Source organism: Pseudopodoces humilis, chromosome 1, assembly GCF_049639895.1.
Source record: "Pseudopodoces humilis isolate 2021_Gansu_Grassland_sample_001 chromosome 1, ASM4963989v1, whole genome shotgun sequence".
Lineage (NCBI taxonomy): Eukaryota > Metazoa > Chordata > Aves > Passeriformes > Paridae > Pseudopodoces > Pseudopodoces humilis.
In genome coordinates this window covers 86,345,693-86,361,701 of record NC_142200.1, presented here as the reverse complement: position 1 = coordinate 86,361,701, position 16,009 = coordinate 86,345,693, and the positions used below count along the sequence as shown (strand labels likewise).

Sequence of the window (16,009 nt, the reverse complement as noted above, 5' to 3'; positions counted from 1 at the left end):
ATTCCAACCTTAGCAACACCAAATTGCTTCTGCAAAGCTGGCTTGAACAGACTACAACAACGCACTGATAAACTCCCAGACAGACCCCTGGAGTGCTGAAAGCGCAACTAGTTTAGTACATGAGCCCATGTGTTTTAAATTTGGGTTGGTTTAATCCAAGTAAGTAACCTGATTAAAATGGGAGTCTTCTCTGGAGGTCTAATTTCTAGATGTTTCCATTACTCCATATGCTTTTATGCTGTATAAACATAACGAATGATACATACATCACTTTTGGGACGATTTAAGAATTCAGTTTAAGACTACAACACAAATCATTCAAGGCAACAGAATTAAATTGTGAGTGGTAAGAGCCAGCAACTGCACTTCATTTCAGTCTTGGGAAGGTGACATACTGAGGGGGTGACATCTTTCCATTCCCAGTTTCTTCTTCTAATTTCCTAATTTCAGAACCCTGACATTTGACCCTTTTACATACAGACCTAAAGCAAAAGGGAGAGAGAAGGATGTTGTTTGACTGATGGTTTAGAACACATATTAAAGTTAGGAACGTATTTGCTCCTAAACCAAACAACCAGAGGCAGACTCCCGAACGTGTGTATATACTTGCACCTATACCTCCTAGAAAGGAAATCAATAAATAATCTGTCCCTCATGTGCAAAGCAAGAAGTTATGAGAGCTGCCGAAATGCTGCTTTGCAACCAAAGCTGTCTATTTATAAGGAGACGCCTCAGCAGGAGCAGTGCAGGTTCCCAGAATGCCTCTACCTTGGTATCTGGAAAGGCTCCACTATGGGGTAAGGAGATAGTTATAATTAAACATTTATACTGAGGTAGTGCTGTGCAGGTCGGTTCCACAGTGTGTTAGGTGGCTTTTCAAAACTCCGTAATTGAATGCTGATCCCTGCCCCGAAGAGTTTACAGAGTAGGAAATCAAAGCATAACACTTGGCATCTGTATACCAGGAATTAAACAAAGACCACCACCAGTTCATTTCCTGGGTCTTTGGACTAGGCAGCTCACATAAACATCCATTACCAGAAATACTGGAAATTTTTAAATCAGCAGCCTGGACTGTCCTAATCCACATCTGTGCAACTCTGTTTGAATTAGTAGCTGGGACAGTAACTACAGCATGCAATTTGCACATGATGCTGGCATCTTCTTGTCCAGTGTAGATTATTTTTGGCCCAAACAGTTTTTAGCAATCATTTTGAAAAGACGGCGAGCACACAAATGGAAACATTTACTGCAAGTCAGTCGATTCAGGCCGTGCAAGCACAAGACAGGCTGCCAGTGCACGAGGTCGAAAGTCAGGCAACAGCAGATCCTCCTGTCCTGAAGCTCCAGGACAACGCCAGGGAGGAATTATCAATACATGTACAATGCAGTGCTAGCACATACGTCGGCTCTGGGGCAGAGCATGGCCGTGTGCAAGCCCGTGGCCTGTGTGGCGTTGCAAAGCCACTAACCCACATCTTTCTCTATGGAGATTGAGTTACGCAATGGTGCAAATAAAAACTCTGGCCCCAAACACACAGGGGCCATCTCTGTCCCAAATCCATCCTCAGGGAGAATTCTCTACATTTCCCTTTTCCTGCAGGGAAGGACAGGCCTGGGAAGGGAAAGTTCTCCTCCTACTCACCAGACTGAATACACTCAAGAAAGTAAAAGCACAACCTCTAGCATTTAAAAAAAGGACACAGCAAGTGGCAACGCTTGCAATGATGCCCACAACCTGGATGGAAGAATTTAGTCAAAATAGACTATTATATCTCAAATTCCATTTGCTGTTTATCAAACAAGCTCCTAAAACAGATGCACTGACTTTGTAACTACACCTGTAGGAATTTCAAACACAAAAAATACAAAGACACTATTAGTATTTCAGTTTTTTAAAGTTTCCTGGCATCTTTCATTCTATGAATTCTCAAGAGCTTTCAGCTGTATATACCCCACATAAAATTTTAATCCAGAGAAGCCTGAAAGAATTTTGTTGTTGATTCAAATGAAGACATGTTTTCCACTTTTACCTACTGTTTACGTATCTATTGATTTTTTTAAACACGGAACAGCAACCGTAATGGGGCATGATCTGTGTTCATTTTTATCTACTTAATTGTTCTATGAACACCCCAACCTTCATTTCTTGGCTTTTGAGCACTTAAAATGAGTAACCTTACTATATATTTCTAACTTTTTTTTTTCCCCTCAAGGGAGAAGGGAAGTATGGAAAATCCTCAGTCACTAGCTTTAAAGAGCTTACAAGTTCCAAAAGCTTTGCAAGCAGAGACTGGGAACTGCTTGAAACTGCAGTTACTGAGGCCACAGAGTTTACAGAATCCACCAGATCCTTCCTGCAGAGTTTATAATCTGCATGGCTTCCTCCCAAGGTAACTGGCATCCACTCTGAGGTACGGATCATTTCCCTCACCCCTAGAAATTCACCCCCTGCTTTGGCTGAACACGGTAGCCACTGCATGCTCAGCAAAAAGACACTGTCATTTTGCAAAAAGGAGGAATGGAGACAGAGGATGGAGAATATTTCTCCCACAAAGTGCAGCCAACACTGATAAGAAAAAAATCTTCACTTTTTGAACAAAACTAGTGTTCAACAGTAAAGCAAGTTTACACCAGAAAACGGGGGCACTGTGATACAGCTCTCTTTACCGTTTTACAACATGGACAGTCAGGCCTCTGACAATCCAGTGTGACAGTAGATGTTACCAAGCAGAAAAGAGACCTATCTGCTGTAAAGACTGGGAAGTTGCTCCAAGTCTTCTTCCAGAAGCTGTCAATGAACACAATCTTGAACCTTACTTGGAAATATAGTAGGATGTACTTAGCAACACCTGGCTGGGCCATCTGCTAAGGTAGAAAAATAAATGATACCTGCAGTGGTAAGAACAGACCACAAGAAATATACTCGACAACTAAATACAAGACAGAAGTTACATCTCTGTAGAGAAGCACTTGTCACTGCATTCATAGTTCTTCCCCTGGAAAATACAGTCAAACCTCACAAATGGAATCCCTTAGTAATCCAGCTACAAGTCTTCTACAGCTGGCTTCTATGGCATGTGCTTCCACTTCCTGAACCTTCAGTGTCTTGCTTAGAAAGCAAGCCTCCTTCTGCAGCCCTCCTTCCTCCCTCCCACCCAAAAGCATGGGGATGTACACACAGCTGTGTGAGCTGTGCTGCAAGTTATCCAGCTGAAGACAAATTCAGGATACCTTAATGCTTTTGGGGAGAAGCAAGGGATGAAGCAGGTGAGGACATGCACGAGATGCCACAGACACCTTGCGTGTTTCCTTAATACACTGGCAACTGCATCAACATCAGAAAAAAAATGCACACTTGAATGAGGAACAGCACACAGGTATTCATGACCTGGTTGCCTCCCAAGTTCTCAAAACACAAAGAGCAATGAGATGTGAGGAACTTAATTTAATGAAGAAAATACAGTTTGTGTAACAAAAAGAGGAACTTAAACTAGGGTCTTTTCCCTACCCAAAACTGTGAGTGGTCCGAATTAACAAGGAAGTAGTGCTGTGTATTAGTGCAAAATCCAAAGCAGTTCTCCCTTGTCCAAGCTCTGATGTTACCAGTGTGAAGGAGTCCAGCCTGAACACAGCAGTGGAATTTATTGCTGTGATGCAAGAGCTCTGAGCAAAGCACTCCCAGGTACCAATACACCTGAGCACTGACATCACCTGCTGTATGAAACAGGACTAACAAGGGCTCAAGTTAAAGCCAGCTAATCATGCACAATAAAAACAAAGGCCAGCTACACTTCAACGTGAACATTTTGTTTCTCTCATCCTCAGATAGGAAGCACGTACCTAAATTAACTAAAAAAAGTTTGTCAACGGCTAATCATCCTCCATTTTCAAAGGACAGATGATGCAAGCCCCTATTCCTAAAACACCTACAAGTAATCTGTACTGTTTCAAGAAAGCACATGCTAACACCTGTTAAAGTATCTACCAAGAGATGCCAAGTGGAGAAGTTTTAAATGTATGAGAAGCTGGCAATTCCACTGTTAACCACAAAATACTTTTCTCTTTCAGAACCAAATTAATAAGTCACTTAGGCTCATCAGCACAAAATTTCCAAGAAGCTTAATGCATTTTTTTATCCAGAATGACTTGAAAGTCTAAATTCCACTTTTCAAAGCTGACACTGGGAAGTCACTTGGCCATTGTGTGCAAGCACCTTTCCCACACTTTTTCAGAGCCCTGTACAAATAACATCCCTTGTGCAAATGGATCTTCAAAGAAATTTCAGACAGCAGGATGTGGGGATGTCTTCTTCAAAAGGAAAAGGATCTCTCAAAATCCTGAGGTTATGTAAGTAAATAAGATTAAACAAAAACCATTTTTACTCAGGAAGGTTAGATGCAGGAAAACGAATTTTAAAGTTGCATTCCACATGCTTCTACAGGAAGACCTGCAAAGGAGACAGGAGAGGTCATCAAGGCCTGAAAGGCCTCCCTCTCTAATGGTCCTTGGAATACCTGTTTTAACTCAGAAGCCTAACAATGCCCTGGGGGATTCTGACAGTTTTTCTTTTCCTTTGCTGTAACACCTCTTTGGACGGCTGGGACTCTGCAGATGAATCCCGCTGTTGAAACAGCTGCCTCTCAGTACATCTTTAAAGAGGTATTCAGATTCCCTTAGCCTTGCTGAGTTGAATCACTCTGAATAAACAGTCACCACCCATCAACTACGTATTTTTGTAAAGCACCTAGTCAAAGGCAGCCACCTTTATTGATTGCTAGGCTGGCCAACCTTAAGGCTGAAATGTTATTATTAGAGGGGGGGGAAAAAAAAAAAGGAGGGAAAAAAAAAAATAAAAGCAGAATACACTCGAAGGCCTGTGTTGTTTCTAAAAGAAACACAGGTCCAGGCGTTGCTCAGTGACATCAGGACGATTCCTCGCTGACTGCAGGAGGCTGCTCTAACAGGTTTCATACCAGCGCAGCCACAAGCCAAGTATCCCACTGACTCTTCTCCCTTTTGTCCAGGCCCTTTTCCTTGTTCTGACCCTTTTCCATCACAGCATGAACGAGCCACCCAACAGGAGCCCAGAGCATATGCCCCAGCTGGCAATTATTTCTACTTTCAACATTTCATAACACAGCATTAGCACAAGCTCTAAATAAGTTCTGTCACCCTGCTCCAAGTAAAATGCTGAAGGAAGGAGGGTGAGATGCTGCGGTACTGCTGTCTCAGAAGTTTGTACTCCTTTAAGTCACTGGCCCTCAAATGTTGCTATTCAAAACAGAGTGGTATAGGGTGAGGTGGAGGGAACACCTTCAGGTGGGAAAAACATCACTGGCAGACATCAAAGATAAGCCATCATCAGATTTCTTGCACCGAAGAAGAACAAAGAGTCAATGCTCCTGAAATTCCTGTTCAGAAGTACCCCAGAACAGAGCCAGCACTTCCCACCTCAGCCAACCTCACCTGTTCATTTGTAATCAAACGCTGATAACCAAACCTGGCCTGGCAAAGCTCTGAAGGTTTCAAGCCCATCCTGGCTTCACATAAATACCTTAACCTTTCAGTGTAGCACCAGAGAGTGACATTCCCAAAAATACCCAAGTTCTGCCTTTGAAATCACTGCCTTGTAAAGATTCTTCTAAATGTTCGTGGGGGAAAGGGGGAAGCCACAGCTCCCACATGTGCTGGTTTATGTAGGGTATTAAAAAGAAAGCAACAAACAAGCAAACAAAATAAAACAATGCACACAGAGAAAGGATTCCTCATATGCACCCCCCCAAAAGAAATCTGCTTTAACTGCTGAACAACTAGTCAAGTTAGATCTCCCACCCCAAAAAAGCTGTTGCACTGTCTCAGAAGGCAATTCCTTCTCACCCTCAAAGTTTACATCTGCTCCTTAAGAGACTTTCCAGCAAAACTGCAGGGTACCTGAGCACTCCATGCATGATAAAGCTGTTCTCAAAAGAACACGAAGCAGTTTCTGGCCCTTTTCCAAGTTGTAGAATGCTGTTGAAAAGGCATATTTTAAACCTGTAACCCTATGACTGTCCATCTTGCTTGAATTCAGAAAGGAGGTAGAAGACAGTGTTCTCACTACCTTCACAAGAACAAAAAGCAGCACTACTATCCTCCTCTACGGACAATTATCTCCCAAGAAAGAAGCTACCACATCAACAAGGCAGCCGTCGCAAACTGGTCTAGTAACACGGTCCAATAATACACTCATTTCAAAACAACCTTTATCGTGCTGAAAGAGGAAGACATGATTTCACATGTTTTAAGAGTGTACACCTAAAACAGATTTCCAAACTTAGGCATCATTCATCAAAAAGTTAAAAGGGGCTTTTTCCACACATGCATAGATTTCAGACTAACAGGATTTACTTGTTTTCTGCCTGTTCCTGGGGAACTTCTGCAGGTTTTTTTTCCCAAGACTGTCTCTACAGGCTGCTATCCAACATACATCAGATGCTCCTGGAGCAACAGATAACTCTGGAAGGACATTTGCAAAGGACACAAATCAAGGGCCCGATGTTAGTAAAATTTAGGCATACTGGGGGAGGATAGAATTACTCCTCCATGTAGGTAATTTGAACATTTGACACAGTCCCTGGAAAGCTTTACTTATGCATCTAAGTATTTTTTTTCAGATGTCTTACTAGCAAAAGGTATATCTTAAGTCAACTAAAAAATTATTGCAATTTAAAAAGTGAATCCTTTTCAAAAACACTCAGGTTAATTTTAGCATCCTTCTGTTTAGCTGCTTAGCAACACTTATCCTATGACCTTCTAAGCACCACCTACTTTTACAAGGGATAATGAATATAACCAAAGGGATTTATCTATATGTTTTTAATCTATACAGTGTAAGTGCATTGCCAGTTTTGATTTAAATGAGAAATCCAATCCAACTGAGAGCAATTCAAAATCATTTCTGTTTTAGAAGAAAGTTTCACAGACTAAAGTCAAGCTACTGTTATGACTGTAGTGTTACTTGAACATAGGCAAAGTGATAATATCCTGAAGGAGAGAGGAAAGCACCACATAGGTTAATGTTTGTACACTTTGGGAAACACTGCACTTATCTTTGGTACCAAAAGAGATCACACATACTACTGACAGGTAATGAAGAGATTCAGTTTTCCCAGTTTTGAAACTTGAAGTTACTTCCCAATCCTCAATCAAAAAGAAAAGCCACATTGTCAGAAGGTCTGTCACAGGAATACTGCAAAGAGCTACGAATGGGATCACAACCTGGGTGAGCTAAGTCAGAATAAGATGCTTCATTACATGGAAATCTGCAATTGAAGCTTCAAACACCCAGGTCCAGGTAAGGGAAAAAAGCCAAACAACCCAAAACCCAGTAAAACAGCCAACACCCTGCTATATAAGCCAAATATATATATACATATATATACATATATTCTTTAGCACTGTTAGTTCTCAAAAGAAACATGTAGGAGTGGCTACATACATCACTTCTGATGGGCAAACAACAATTTCACAACTAGAAGCTAGCTGTCTGTAAAACAAAAGCAGAATAAAAGTTTACTTGATTGCACTTAAAGGATGGTATTTTTCCAACTACACTATATGAATTCAGTTCCAAATGCGGATGCCAGGAGGAGGAAGGTGAGGGAGCAAAAGAGGCCACACTCGGTCGGGAACAGCTGCCCTGCAGCATGAGAGGCTGGATTCGTCCCTGCCAGCAGGTGAGGGAGAGCCCTGGTACTCTGATTGATTGGATGATGGATTCATGCTGTTTCTGGGTTTCTAACAAACAAAAGGGCCTATTCTTTCCTGGATGTACCCAACTCCGGTTAAGGCTAATCGGCATTATGCAGGCACACCAAGAAAAGACTATATACCCTTAAGTCTTCAAAGAGAAAATTAAAACCTAAAACAAATATGGCTGGCCTGACCCTGAGTCACTGCATCCCTTTCACGCACGCTGACCCTGTGGAAAACAGGAACTGCAGTAACAAAACTCATTGCTTGTGTCAAAACGACCGACCTCAACGAAAAAACTTCAGCCATCATAACAGCTGTCTACTGTGCACTGTAGGGGTGACAACACGGCGTTATTTAGCAACTGCTCCTGTTGTTAATAAGCAATTTCTTTTCCAAGGCATGGGGCTGGATGTTGGAATGGTAGGAAACATCCACTGCATTTGCTGTCTCTCCTAGACGCCCCCAAATCACACTGAACTAGATGTTTACTTTCTCAAATAAGTAAATACACTTGATCTTATCTCCAAGAGAAAACAGGGGAGAGAGGTAGTCGGGATTAAAACCGAATGGTATCCCACTCTGCCTTCCCTCCAGCAATCGGCCCAGTGGCTCCCGGGCAGGATGCTGGCTCCTCGGCGAGCAGGACCAGAGCATCAGCTGCGGGCCGGACACCGCGGCGCGGCCGTGGGAGGGCGGCGGGGCACGGAGGCGCCCGGGCCTCCGCGGGGTGCGCAGCCGAGCACAGCGGCCCGGGCAGGGAAATGTGCTGAGCCAGGAGAAGCGCTCTCCTCCTTCTGCGCAACCCCGCGAGGATGCCGAGCGGGCGAAGATATCGCAGCCGAGAGGTGAAACAGGGAAAAGTACTTAAAAACGAATGAAAAAAAAAAAAAGAAAAAACTCCAGCGTGCGTGCGGAGGGAGGCGGGGGAGAAGTGCAGGGAGAAGAAGCCAAAGGAAACTTATCTGCGACATGACAAAGTTCAATCCACCGCCCTCCCTCTTCTGATGAAAAAAAAAAAAAAAAAAAGAAAAAGTTGCAGCATCTCGGTGCGTCCCGCTCCCCGCCCGGCCCGGTTCGGCCCGCACCCCCCGCTCCCCCTCACCCTGGGCGGATGGGGCGGGGGGGGGATGCCGAGCCCGTGTGTTACGAACTGGGCAGGAGGAGCTGCCTCGCATCCTCAGCGCGGCCCCCGCGGCGCCGCCGGGGGTGTCCGGCCCGTAGCAACGGCGATGGGGAGCGAGCGCAGCCGCCCAGAGACGAGGCTCGGCCGGCTCCCATCCGCACCGGGCACCGCGGCGGGGGGGGCGGCAGCCGCGCCACCCCAAACTTTGTTTTCACCTCAAACACCGCCACTGCAGGAGGGGGGGTCACCTCTGCCTCGCCGCTCCACCACCCCCCCCCCCCCGCCCAAGATGGGGCTGAAGGGGGCGAGGGCCCGGGCACCCCTCCTCAGCTTCGGATGCTGCCCGGCTCCTTCCTGTAGTGGTGACGCCGCCCAGGCGTCCCTGCCCGCCGCTGGCCCCGCCGCGTAGGGATGTGTTCCTGGCACCGCACAAAGGCAGCGGGACGGGGGGGACCCACGGGGGGCAGCGCCCCCCGCCCTCCCCGGGCACGGCTCCCCCCCGCCCCCGCCGCGCAGGCCGAGAGGGGAAAGGACACGCACGTCCCTACCGGGACGGGGGGGAGGAAGGCGGGGGGCGGGTGGAGAAAGTGGAGGAAAGGCGAAAAAAATCAAATAAAGTAAGGAAGAGGGATAGAGAAGAGAGGGGAGAGGTACCAGGGTGCCGAGGAAAGGCAGGCGCGGCGGTCCGGCCCTGCCGGGGGAGCGGAAAGTCAGCGGAGAGATGCGCGGCGCAAGCCGGCTCTACCTGCGGAGAAGGGGCGCCTTCATCCCAACTTCCCAGCTCCGGCGCGGCCCTCCCAGCCGGGAACAGCGGACAGGGGCCGCCGCGGGACCCACCGCCACCGCCGGCAGGAAAATAAGCCCGACGGAAAAGTTAAAAGGCAAGCTCGGGAGACGGGGGCGAGCCAGGCTAGAAGATGTTGCTTCCTCGCAGCCCCATCCAAATTGTGGCGGTGGCTGGTTAAAAATAAACTTTGCAGCAGGAGGGGGGGGATGATCTGGCCGGATTCCTGAGCTCAGACGGTTTAATATGGATGAGCATCAGGTCCTGAAGGCAAAACGCCGCGGCTGGTGCCGCTGGTTGGTAGAAAGTCTGCAACAGGGAAGGAAAAAAAAAAAAAAAAAAAAAAAAAAAACAGGAGCCGCGGAGGGAGGAGAGGAGAGGGAGGAGCGGGGGAAGGGAAGAGGGAGGCTGCACGAACTCATCATCATCTCCACCGCTGCCAGCCAAACTTTTTTCCTTTTTTTTTTTTTAAAGGAAACTTTTTTTCCCCTTCTAACAAGCATTTCATTTTTAAAATAAGTCGCACGACCAGCCGACACGCTGCAGCGTCCTCACCCCCGCGCCTGCCCCCTCCCAGAAGTTTATTTTTCCTCATCTTTCTTTCTGCCCCCCCACTTAAGAAAAAGAAAATAAAAGGAAAAAAGAAAAGAAAAATAGATGCCTCCGGAGTTAAGGCACGCTCCTGCCCTTTGTGAGGGAGCGCGGCGGCCGGGCAGCCCCGCGGTACTTACGCCGGACTTTGCTGGGGCTGGGCTGCTTGCGCCGCGACATGCCGGGAGGATGGGCCGCCGGGGGGGCGCGGGGGCGCGCCGGGGGGAGCGCGCACGGGAGGGAGCCGCAAACTTGTTCCGGAAAAAGGAATCAAAATGGCGTTTCTGTGGATGTGCAAAGTTCATCAACTCCGCGCTAACTTCCCCTCCTCCGCGCCTCCCTGGAGGGGAGAGATGGGCACGGTTAGGGACCCCGCCGCGCCGCGCTCCGCGGGCGCCCCCGCCCCCTGCCCGCCCCCGCGCTGCCCCGCGCACCCTGATAAGGAGACACATCACGTGTCGCTCCGGCTCCTCTCCCGGGGACGCGCTACCGCGGCGGCAGCAGCAGCAGCCTGTTGCAAATAGCATCTCTAACTCGCCCTCGTCGCGGGGAGGGAGGGGCGCCTCCAAGGAGAGGAGTGAGCACAACTTTCCCCCCCCCCCCCCACCCTTCCTCCGTCCCTCCCTTCTCCGGCCGGCAGCGCAGCAGCGGGATGCCCGGGGCAGGCGCGGGGGGAGCGGGGGGGCGGCCAGGTGCCACGCGGCGCCCCGCGCCCTCCCGCTGCTCCGGCGGCCGCGCCCGCGGGGCTCTCCCGGGCGGGCCTGGCCGGCCGCGCTCCCGGCCCGCCGTGCGTGTCCCCCGGCAGCCGGCCGTCCTCCCGGATCGGGGCTGGAGCGCATCCGGAGCCACCGGCGGCGGTGCCGCGCCGCCGGCTTTAAGGAGTTCACCGGGGCTCTCCGCTGCCGTGGAAATGTCTGTGCATCCTCCTCCGCCTCCCAGCCCGGTGCCTCACCAGGTAGAGCGGCCGCAGGCAGCAGCCCTCCGCTCCGCTGGCAGCAGTCACCTTCTGATTGTGTTTGTTTCCTCAGAAACTTTTCGTCCTTGCGCGATTTGGGTCCCCGCAGGGGTCAGTTATCCATCCAGACCTAAAAGACACGTTAAATCTAACAGGACCGTGAACATTAGCACAGGAACACGAGGTGCAAGTGCTGTGTCTAATCAAAGGCAAGATTTGGCCGCTTGCACGTACAGGTAGTTACAGTGCACGGCACCGCACGCACCATCCTTCCCGTCACATTCCCTGCAGTGCAAGTTCAGAGATGTAGGAGACTCAACAAGTGATGGAGAGGTGTTCAGAGTGGTGAGGATTTCACTGTAAAGCCAGTACCGGTTTAGAATTGTGTGACAAATAATAACAGTACATAAAAGCAAAATATCTGGCAATACTCTGTCCTGAAAGCTCGATGGGGAAAAAAATAAAAGTAAACCAACACTGCTTCCGAGGAGTGCCTAATGAGTATAGTGGAAACCAGTTCACCTTTAAGGAAATGGTTATTTACACTATATCTAGAGCTACTAAAACTAGGCCTTTTAAAGCTGTTATTGGTGAAGTGAAACCTGGAGTCTCTGACTGTTTTTTAAAGAAATCAAGTCATAGCCTCTAGGCAAAAGGCTTGTGCCGGCTTACATGGTATCCTATCCTCCTGACTGAAAAGGGATTCACGTGGAAAAAAAGGCAATATTCCAGGTATGTGGCAGTAAGTCCTCAATTGACTCTTTCTACTGTCTTGAATGTAAGATATCATGATTAACTTCATTTGCACCATTTTTTCCAATACTGGATAAAGGCATCTAAGTCAGGAATACACAAGTCCTGTCTCAAAGACATGAGCTGTGATTCATACCAGGAATAAACCTCTTCCCTTCTGGACTCCCAAGTAAAACACCTGCAGGTCTGGTGAACTGGAACTTGGAAATGCCACAACTGCAAAACCGAAAGGTAGCACATGTGTATTCAGAACATGAAACTGCGGCTTTAACCTGTGTGTGTTTGTTGTGGTGGTTTCTGCAGGCTGAAATTTTGTCACCTGTGTTCTGTACTGAGTTCTGTGCAGTACTACCCAAGTGGAGTTGCTGACTGACAGAGGAGCAATATCATAGTATACCCCACAATATTAGCAACAAACATGAGAAAGCACTTTCTCATTGTTCTAAGGTTTCTATTTTGCCAAAATACAGTAAAGGGAAGCCATTAAAAAGAAACTGATAGCAAAAAGTGTCTAACCTTTTCATCTCTGTCCCCATTGTACCTGCCAACCTGCAGTGGCAGAACTGCTGGTAAGTTCAGCAGCTTTACAGACAGCTTGCATCTTCCCTATCTCTTGCAGTCAGGCATCCAATTAATCAAAAACCTGAGCAGTTCATCCATCTCAGGCTCAGCCCTTGAAACATTCTATTTACATTGGAAGACTGCTGTCATTTAAGCCTTTATGGCACATACAACTCATGGAGACTGGGCCTGGTTTGCACAGCCATTTATTTACACAAATGGGTGAAATTGAAATTGGTGAAAATTCCTGTATGGGTAGTCATATTTGGAGGTTAGCAGTGCATGTCTCATGGACCTCTGCCTAGTATTTCTAGAATAGTCTTGGAGGCATTTCAGGCTACCTCAACGTGAAGATTCCCATCCTCAATGTATTTTTTAACATTGGAGATGCTTAAGAGCCCTTCAATGTGGGAAGTTTAGCAAGCAGAGAGATGGAACAGAAGAACAAGTGTTTTTCAGTTCTGCATCTGAAATCTGCTCTAGAAAGGTGGACATGAAAAACTCCAATTAGAAAAAAATAATGATTTTAGTGTTTGGAGAAAATATGTAGATAGTTTTTTATAGCATTTATCCCTATTCTTTCAGAAAGATGGAATGAAGGATGAACCACTACATACTGTGTTACATTAATGCTAAAAATAAAAACCACCAATAAAAAACCCAACCATGAAAAAAGTTCTGTAATAACTTTAAAAACCTCATTAACTACTAGGGTTTATAAAATAGTAAAAAAGTGGTATGTCTTTTAATAATTAAGGAATTAATTATAATTCTGGGCTATTGGGGGGCAAGAGAAGTGAAATAATTCAGTTTTCAGCCTTCTGTCATTTGAGCTTTTATAATGCATCAGAGAGATAAAAAAACACTGTGGTCTAGCACTGAATGTGAAGTTTTGAGCAAATGGTTCTGATGCCTAGTTCCTTTTTTTATTACTTATTACAGTGAGAGAGAAGGTAGAGGTAATTTCTGTCTAATAAACCCCACTTTTATGAATGGCTCTCCCAAAATCTTACTACATGACTTACATGATACAGCTATCCTCTTCACTCTGCAGTTTTTGCCATTTGCATTACTGTGGTTTATCCCATCTCCCCTGACCACTCTATGACAAGATAAGTAATAAGTCTTTTTTTTCTCCTAGGACTATTCATATTTCCTGTACTCTCTGGAAATTGGGACACTAATACCCACAGTGATCATAAATGCACTAAGGGGCAAGAAGACTTCCTCTAGCTTCCGTGTAACCCTCACACCTCTCTGATCCTTCACAGTGATGTTAAATACAATGAACAATAGTAGAAATAAAAACAATAGTTTTGTGAAGGTGTTTAGTGTGCTATCAAATTCACTGACACCACTGGGTGACACAGCAGTGTTGGTGACAAAAGCCACCTGCTGTGGTCCCAAGAAAAGGACAACTCGGCCCCCATCCACGATTCAGATATCAGAGATGCTGATTAAAGGAGAGAAGAAAAACAGGATGTGTAGCTTATATGAAGGCCGCAACTTGAGGATGTCTTAAAGCACAGAGACTAATGCTAACATTAGCATTAAGAAAGAAGTTAAAGGTTAGCTAGAAAATATTTTTCCTCCCATCTTATGAGACATTATCAAATTTATACATCCCTTTTTTAGCCAAAGCAGCTTGGATGAACCAGGAGTATTTTAAATGCTAAGAGGCATGACTGGGCCCTGACTTTACAGCACCTCATGACTGCTGGGTGAGGGCAGCTGCCAAGCCCCAGCTCCCTCCTGACATGTTGCAGTCCAGCCACAGAGGATGTCAGAGGCATCTGAGGCCTCATGCCCTGCCCAAGCTTGTGCCTGCTCAGCATCCGGAGTCCTCTTGCTGCCATCCTTTTCCTGATGTCCTAACTTGCACCAAGAGGGAGAACTCAGCTGACATACTAACGCAGGGAAAAGTCTGCTTGGAGGATCAGAGGATACAACCCTGAGGGCTTTGAGAAATAAATCTTTATAAAATCTAAGACCAAAAGAAATGCTTGAATTTCCTTTATATTTCAACCAGTTATTCCTTTAAATTAACAAACATGCCATTGCTGAGTCTTCTCATAGGTTGAGGGTTCTTTTTTTTTGCTTAGAGGGTTTTTTTTCCACCAACTGAGACACAGGTTTTTTGGGTCAAAAGTCCCTTAAGAACTAATTCAGAACTGACAAATGTGACCACCATAGAGGCGGGATAATTATACAAAATAAAATGTGGAAAGTTCAATTAAATATATTTCCTATAAATTGCTTGGAAAATTTGATGAATTTCTGCACTGGAAAACCACACAGAAGAGCATAATACGTGAGGTGCAAATTCTCTCAGAGCATTTATCTGAAGACACAGCATCATACAGCACTGCCACTTCCCCCATACAGGGAAATGGGATGCACCACCATGCTCAACTACCTCTGGAAATTGGGCAGTCGGGGAACAAGGGATTCATGGAACTTGCTCCTGCAACAACCGCACTCACTATATCCACAGGCAGCTTTGGATGAGCTAGGGCGGAGCTTTAGTCCAAACTTATCTTAACATTAGCCTTCAGAAAGTGAAAGAAAGGCTGATGTATCCCAGAATGCTTGAGCGCTTTCCCTCACATCCCCACAGGCTGGTAGTGGCAAGGCTGGAATTAAAACCAGTATTTCCCCCAAATTTCCTGTGTAGTTCTCCACAGGGAAGCCATCCACTCTGCTGGGTGACTTTTCTCAGCAGACAGTATGTCAGTGATAACAAACAGCAAAAGTGAAATATCAAGTGTAAGTGTTCGCGCCCTGTTTGCTCTGAGACATTTCAACAGTGCAAAACAGTCCTTGAGCTGACTCACCTAGCCAGCCAAGACTACCTCTTGGCTAAGGATTCATATGGAAATATGAAGATAGTGTTTCTGAAACCCACACCACTTTTTTTCCCCCCCATAGATCACAGCCTGTAGGGCATATTGCAGGACTGCTTGAAGTTTCTGGCTGCAATAATTGCTGGTCCCATCTCCTCCTTTCTCTTCACTGTGGGAGTCTCCAGCAGATGGATGCAATGCAGAGCAGCCCTGCTGCTGGGACTGGACCAGCTTGATGAACAAGTCCCTTTCCCCAGCTCTAATTTTCAGGATGTAAAAAGTAGCATAAACTATTCACCAAAACTACTGTAACAATAACCAGTGTTTCTAAACCCTTTCAGGGGAAGTTCACCAACCTAACACTATTCTTTCAGGATATACAGTCATAACTATAGAGAATGGTTAAAAGGATAACCAACTGACATATCTTTCAGCCTTATAACCAAAACAAACAACAGAAGCACAAGAGTGTTATTACAGCTTTAGTAACAAAATTGTTTTAAAGAGGTGCATTAAAAATAGTATGTTTTAAATTAATAAAACTAAGTAAGATTCCCTCAGCATATTCAATTATTTAGCAAATTTTGGAGCAGCACAGCCTATTCTTCCTCAATAGAGTCTTTAAAAATATAGCATGAAAAAACTAGTGGACAGATGTTTGA

The 16,009-nt window shown here is 46.0% G+C and overlaps 1 protein-coding gene across 6 annotated transcripts in view; it reads right to left on the bottom strand.

Moving 5' to 3' along the window:
* Positions 1-10,729, bottom strand: part of RREB1 (ras responsive element binding protein 1) — a 122,369-nt gene extending 111,640 nt beyond the window's left edge. For 3 of the 6 annotated variants that reach the window (XM_088056544.1, XM_088056532.1, XM_088056558.1), the window contains exon 1: positions 10,376-10,609. Coding sequence is in view for 3 of the 6 variants with exons in the window: in XM_088056532.1 (XP_087912658.1) it covers positions 10,376-10,415 (40 nt within the window). In the remaining 3 variants the exon portion in view is untranslated. Of the gene's footprint in view, positions 1-9,605; positions 9,939-10,375; positions 10,610-10,669 lie in introns of those variants that run through there. The other 3 variants (XM_014254511.2, XM_088056551.1, XM_088056540.1) reach the window with 2 other exon arrangements.
* Between the last annotated feature and the right edge of the window lie 5,280 nt (positions 10,730-16,009).